Here is a 6,575-nt window from a genome sequence, read left to right as displayed (position 1 = left end):
GTTTCCCAGGCTGCCGCTCTCCAAACAAGAGCCCAGCACCGCCTCCTCCAGGCTGGACATCTCCCCCCACACAGGGGCTGGGCAAGGGGAGGCCACTCTTCTCATCGTCCTCACCCCCAACCCCTCAGGCCTCGGGATCTGCAGCCAGCCCGTCCCCCCACCCAGGTCCACCTGGCATCCCATTACTGCCTTGGCCAGGGGCAGCAGAAAAGGAGAGTTCCAAGGTGGTGACTGCTCAGAGGGGACCTACAGGGCAGCCGCTGGGGGGCGCGAGGGGCAGGGCCCCCAGCCTCCTGCGCCACTACCCCCCCCCTTGGGAACTGGCCTGAGGGATCAGCCTTGGGGACCTGGGCCAGTGGAGGAGAGTGGGCAGGCATCCCCAGCTTCCCCTCCCTCCACGGGGAGGGCTCCTCTCCCTCGCTCCCTTCCTCCCTCTCTCCCTCTGCTTCCCCATCTGCCCCCTCTCCCTCTCCCTCCCCACCACCTCCTTTTGCACCCAGGAAGAAGGGCAGATGCTCTCTGCAAGCCCCCTACCCACCCCTGCAGCCCAGGTAGGAGTGAGCCTGGGTGCCTGGAGGTAGCAGGGAGTGTGGGTTTCTGTCCCTAACTCCCAGGCTCCACAGGCCTTGTTGGAGACAGACCCACCTGCGTCCTCCTCCTCTGATGTTTGCCTCAAGGTGACAGCATCATCTCCATGGGCCCCAGCCACCTCTGTCCAGGTGATGTCAGTGAGAACCAGCCCCTCCCATCAGTAAGCCACCCCCAGGCCCACCTGCTTGTCCAGCTCACCTGCCCCTCTGCTTCCTGCCCCCTCTCACCTCTCACCTGGGTGGGCACATTCTCACACCTCTTGGGGAAGTGGGGGGCGGCCACACCAAGCTGCCTGTGATTCTCTGGGCTTCAAAGTCGGCCCGGGAGGGAGTGCTTTCCCTGCAAATATTTGAGGTGTTGGGGGGGGGTCTGGGTTCTCAGTCCACTGCCCCTCCCCAGGCAGGGGGCAGGAGGCAGGAGGCAGGAAAGGGCAGCGGCTCCTCTCTGTGTCTAGGCTGCTCAGCTCAAGGCTGGTGGTAGGCCCCCAGGGGACTCACAGCCAGGCCACCACCCCAACCCTGCTTCTGTTGCTGGGGACCTGGGTGACCATGGGTGGGGGTGTGGGGGGTACAGAGGGAACCAGGATCTACCTAGGTGACGAGGTGGGAGACCCCCGGGGTGCAGGTGGGGGCCTCTGGGGTGCTAGGGGGACCCCTGGAGTACAGGGGCCCTGGGTGTGGCGGGGACCCCTGGGATGCAGGGGTGAGGCTGGGTGCAGATGGGAGACCCCAGGGTTCAGGTGGGGGGGCTGGAGTGCTAGGGGGACTCCAGGGTGTAGGGGGGGAGCCTGGGGTGCTAGGGAATCCCTGATATGCGAGGAGGGGCCCTGGCTTATGTGAGGCCCTGGGGTATGGCAGGGGGACCCCCGGGACGCTAGGGAGAAACCCAGGTGCAGGGGGATCCCCGGGACGCTAGGGACCTCGGCTTACGAGACCCTGGGATGTGGCAGGAAACCCCGGGGGGAGGTGGGGCACCCCGGGGTGCAGGGGTGGGTCCCCGGGTGCGGGGTACAGGCCTGCAGGGAAGGGGAGCCCAGGCCCAGCGCCCCGCCTCCCCGCCTCCCTGCCCGGCGGGAGCTAGGACCCCGGGGCGAGGGGCGGGGCGGGGCGACAGGTGGCGCCAATGGGCGCCGGGCGGCCCTTAGTGTCCAGGGGCGCGGGGGGGCGGCGCGCACAGAGCTGACCGGTCCGCCCGGCGGCCGGCCTGGGGGCCTGGGGCTGGGGGCCTGAGCGCCTGGGAGCAGCGGGTCCCGTCCGGCCTGTCCCCTCCCTGTGGCCGTCCCCCGGCCGGTCCCCCGGCCTGTCCCCCGCCTCTCCTCGCCTCCGGCCTGTCCCCGCCTGTCCCCCGCTTGTCCCCCGGCCTGTCCCCCGGCCTGTCCCCGCCTGTCCCCCGCTTGCCCCCCGGCCTGTCCCCCGCTTGTCCCCCGGCCTGTCCCCTCCCCGCGGCCATGGAAAAGTCCAAGAATTTCCGTATCGACGCGCTGCTGGCCGTGGATCCCCCGCGGGCCGCCCCGCAGAGCGCACCGCTGGCCCTGGTCACCTCGCTGGCCGCTCCGGGAGCCGGCGGTCCGGGCGGTCCCGGCGGAGGAGGCCCCGGCCCCGCCGAGCGCCGCAGCCCCGCGCCCCCCGCGCCCCCCGCCCGCGCCAGCCCGTCCCCGCCGCGCCTGCTGGCCGCGCCCTGCCCGCTGCCCAAGGTCGGCGGCTTCCTGGGTGCGGGCCCCGCGGGGGGCGGCGGGGGACCCCCCCACCAAGCGCACCCGGCCGCGGGGGGCCTGGCGCTGGGGCTGCACCCCGGGGGCGCGGGGGGCGCGCTGTACGGACACCCGGTGTACGGCTACTCGGCGCTGGCCGGGCAGCACCCGGCGCTGGCCTACGCCTACCCGCCCGTGCAAGGCGCGCACCCCGGGGACCCCATCAAGCTGGGCGCCGGCACCTTCCCGCTCGACCAGTGGCTGCGCGCCTCCACCGCCGGCGTGCTCCTGCCCAAGCTGCCGGACTTCAGCTGTGAGTGAGGGAGCGGAGCGGACGCGTGGGGGATGGGGACAGGGGGACAGGACACAGGGACAAGAAGATGGGCACAAGGGGACTTGGAACCAGGGGCTGGCACTCAGGTGACTGGCAGGGTACCAGGGGACTGAGGCAGGGCAGGCTGGAGGGGTGGCGGGTGGGCCTGGGTTCTCCCAGCCCAGCGCAGGGGGCCGGTGAGGTGATGGACCCACAGAGGATGGGCCAGGGGGCTGCAGGTAGCAGGTAGAATAGGGGACCCCAAAACCAGGCCCACCAGCAGGGGACCGGCCGCTGGGCTCCGACACTGCGGATAGGACCCTGATACAGCGAAAGCCACACTCCGGAAATCCCCTCGGGCTGCCAGAGGACACAGGGCACCCTATGACTTCCCCCTGGGGTGGCCTGCGGGAGGTGCTGGGTCCCGGCCAGCTCCTCTGTGGCGCAGACACTCCCCAAGTCCAGGGAACCCCATCCTTAAGCTGAGATGGTGGCCGCAGGCCGGCTTCCCCGCCAGCTCCAGGCTTGTGCCTCCCGCCTCCCCGCGGGGCCGGGCTGGTCCACCTGCTGGACCCGCTGGCCACCTTCCTGCAGGGCCAGGGTGTCCCGCGTCAGACAAACGGACCCCATTGTTCCCCGTGAGTCTGCTCACATCGGCCCCCAGCACCCAGCTGAGACAAAAACTTAGCCCCCAGACGGCCCGGACACCGATGGGGGGAGTGTTGGCCACCTCTTTGCCCCTGGGCACCTGCCCCCTTCTCACCCCCAGGCCAGGCCAGGGCACCCCCAATGTCTCCGGATGGCCGCCCTCGCCTCACACCAGCAGGCTGGGGCTTCTGAGCCAGCGGTTCCCCACTGAGGGAGGCCTGGCCTATAGTCTCCCTGTCATCCAGGCCACCAGCTAAATCGGGTCGACCCCCAGCTCTGGGTCCACATCTCAAAGCCTCACCACTCTGCTCAGAAGCTTCCAGGAGGCTATGCAGAGCCCAGGCTGCCGGCTGCCTGGAAGGCCCTCAGCTGGCTTTGGAAACCCCAGCCTCACCTCCCCCTCTCCTCTCTCTTTCCTCCTCTCCTCTCTTCTCTCTCCTTCCCTCTCTCCTCTCCAGAGCTGGTGCTCAGTTCAGGCTGGAGCCTGTGAGCTGCAGGGAGGGGTCCTGTTTAAATCAGGAGTTGTGGGCCACCGAGTCCCCCAAGGTGCGCCCCCAGGCCTGGCTCCTTTCCCTCCTGCTACCCCGCCAGGCTGGGGAATCCAGGGATTCTCTTGATCTCTGAGGCCGTAAAGTTCTCTGTGGCGGAACAGTGTGAAGCTGTAAATAAAGGGGGTTCTTGATAGCAGGGAAGGCTGACCCCCTTCTACCCTGCCTTTCTTTAGCCTGAGAATTGTGGAGAAGCCCCGCACCCAGGCGGGCGGGTGGCTGGGTGTTGACACTTCACATGGGGAAAGCTTCCCTGGAAGGCGGCTCAGACCCGAGGTCCCTCTTTCTTAAAACACACAAAACAAAACAAAACCAAACAACAACAAGAACCAGTGTTTATTTATCTAGCTATCCTTTCATTCGTTGTGGAGAGGAGAGAGGCTGTACCGCTCGAGATCCGGCTAAGGTGTCCAGGCTGTGGGCTCCAGGGCTCAGGTGCACAAGGGCTGTATTCAGACCAGCTGAGCCGTCCCGGCCCTTCCCATCCTTCTGTTTTTATTTCTTTTAAAAAAACATTTTAAATTATCTTTATTTATTTATTTATTGGGCAGAGTCAGAAATAGAGAGGGGAGGGAGAGATAGAGAGGAAGAGAGACAGAGAGACACTGCTTTACCACTCACCAAGGTTTGCCCTGCAGGTGGGAACGGGGCAGGGGGAGGGCTTGAACCCCGGGTCCTTGTGCACTGTAACATGTGCACTCAACCAGGTGCGCCACCACCCAGCTCCGTTTGTTCATTCCTTCCTTCCTTCCTTCCTCCCTCTTTCTTTCTTTCTTTCTTCCTTTTTCTTCCATCTTTCTACTCTTCTTTCTTCCTTTCTGTCTGTGTTTATTTGGTAGGATAGAAATTGAAGGGAAGGGGAGATAGACACAGAGACCCCTGCAGCCCTGCTTCACCACTTCTGAAACCTTCTCTCTGCCCCAGGTAGTGGCTGGGGGCTTGAACCCGAGTCCTCGAGCTCCGTGACGTGTGTGGCAGCAGAGCCCCAGCCTCTTAGTCTATTTCTGCCTCCTTTTCTCTTCCTTCCTCCACCTTGCACTTCCTGGCCCAGTGTGTGTGTGTGTGGGGGGGAGGGGCTCGGGAAGGTGAGGTGCAGGGCAGTTTAAACCCAGGACCCTCTGCTCTTTCTGCACTGAGACCTGGGGTGGGGGGAGGCACAGCCTCAGTCCCCTGGTCACCCTCCTGCTGGGCGGCCAGGTGCCAGGATAGACCACCTCAGAGCCCTCATCCCCACGCTGGGTCGCTGGGTCCCTGGGTCGTGTGAGGCTGAGATGTGGACCCAGGCCAGGAGGCTTGGGCTGGGGTAGGGGGGCTCCTGCAGTGCAGAGGCTGGGCATGCAGGGTCCAGGCACTGAGGGTCCAGGCCTCCAGGGACCGGGCATCCAGGCCTCGCTCGCTCATGCGGTGTCCCCATCTCTGTCTGGCAGCCCAGGCGCAGTCCCACCTGCTGGGCAAGTGCCGACGCCCACGCACGGCCTTCACCAGCCAGCAGCTGCTGGAGCTGGAGCACCAGTTCAAGCTCAACAAATACCTGTCTCGGCCCAAGCGCTTTGAGGTGGCCACCTCTCTCATGCTCACGGAGACGCAGGTGCGGCCCAGGGTCAGGTCCCCGGCTCACTCTCCACTCCAGGCGGACTGACCCCCCACCCAGATCCTCAGGCTCAGATCCTGGCCTGGCCTCTGCATTCACTCCCCCACTCCCCAAGGCTCAGCCCCCTGCCCACCCCGCTCCCGTCTGGTCCTCAGGGGTCTTAGCCCCCACCCCGCCGCCCTCTTCATCCTGGGTTCAGCCCCCTCCCACCCTGCTCTCTGGTGGTGGGTGGGCCAGCGGCCACTGAGAGCAGAGCTGGGCCCCCTCGGGTTTCTGGGCCCCACCCTCCCTTCTGCACCAAGCATGAGAATGTTCCAGAGAGAGGAGGCAACGGGGAGGTGCGGCCTGGCGGCGTCGGGGTTCTTGGGGTGGGTGGGGGCCGAGGCCGCCCCACCCACTGCGCCGCCGCCCGGCCCCCGGGCAGGTGAAGATCTGGTTTCAGAACCGCCGCATGAAGTGGAAACGCAGCAAGAAGGCCAAGGAGCAGGCGGCACAGGAGGCTGAGCGGCAGCGGGCCGGCGGCAGCGCAGGGCCAGGGGGCTCCGAGGACGCGGGCGCTGACCCCCTGGCCCAGGGCCGTGCGCGGGGTCCGGGTGACAGCGACCCCGAGGAGGACGAGGATGAGGACGAGGACGAGGACCCCTTCGGCTACGGCGGGTCCGCCCCCGCTCCGGCTGGCTCCTCGGACGGCGGCTCCTCAGAGCCTGGCTCCCCCAGGCCCGCGCCTCAGTAGGGGCCGCCTGGGGCTCCGGGAGCCTCGTTCTAGAAGTGGGGCTCCGCCGTGGGGGGCAGGACGGCCCCGGAGCCCCCGGTGTTACAGGACTCGGGCTGGACTCGGGGCCCCGCGGCGGCACAGAGCTGGCCTTTATTTTTGTAGATTGTATTTATATACATATATATAGAGAGAGACCCACACATGCACGTAAGTTATTACAGCCCTCCCGGCCCCGCCCCGGGGAATGTAAAATAAACCATTTTTTACAGGGCTCTCCGCGGGTCGAGGCTGGGCCTCTGCGGTGTCCGGTTTTGTTGTTTGGGTGGACATGGCCGGAGGTGCCCCTTGCTGGTCTTGCGGTCCTGGGGGGCGGCAGGAGCCTCCCCGCGGAACCCAGCCAGCCGAAAACGCACCTCAGAGTGTGAGGCTGAGGGCCATGACCCAGCCCTGCAGGCCTGGGCATGTGTGGGGTCCATCCT

General features: G+C 66.6%; 1 protein-coding gene across 1 annotated transcript; it reads left to right on the top strand.

Moving 5' to 3' along the window:
- The first annotated feature begins 2,035 nt into the window (after window positions 1–2,035).
- On the top strand, window positions 2,036–6,354 carry MNX1 (motor neuron and pancreas homeobox 1). Its single transcript, XM_007538735.2, has 3 exons — window positions 2,036–2,594; window positions 5,218–5,378; window positions 5,806–6,354. The coding sequence occupies exons 1-3, from the start codon at window positions 2,039–2,041 to the stop codon at window positions 6,112–6,114; spliced, it is 1,026 nt and encodes a 341-aa protein (XP_007538797.2). The 5' UTR covers window positions 2,036–2,038; the 3' UTR covers window positions 6,115–6,354.
- The last annotated feature ends 221 nt before the right edge of the window (window positions 6,355–6,575 follow it).

The sequence above is a fragment of the Erinaceus europaeus genome, chromosome 8 (genome assembly GCF_950295315.1).
Source record: "Erinaceus europaeus chromosome 8, mEriEur2.1, whole genome shotgun sequence".
NCBI lineage: Eukaryota > Metazoa > Chordata > Mammalia > Eulipotyphla > Erinaceidae > Erinaceus > Erinaceus europaeus.
This window is presented reverse-complemented; position numbering and strand designations above follow the sequence as displayed.

What these genes read in the sequence shown, in the direction of transcription:
- MNX1 (XM_007538735.2), top strand. Translation starts at nt 2,039, where the DNA reads ATGGAAAAGTCCAAGAATTTCCGTATCGACGCGCTGCTGGCCGTGGAT. An exon ending in CAAGCTGCCGGACTTCAGCT is followed by an intron (nt 2,595 to 5,217) that starts GTGAGTGAGGGA and finishes TCTGTCTGGCAG; the next exon opens with CCCAGGCGCAGTCCCACCTG. An exon ending in TCATGCTCACGGAGACGCAG is followed by an intron (nt 5,379 to 5,805) that starts GTGCGGCCCAGG and finishes GCCCCCGGGCAG; the next exon opens with GTGAAGATCTGGTTTCAGAA.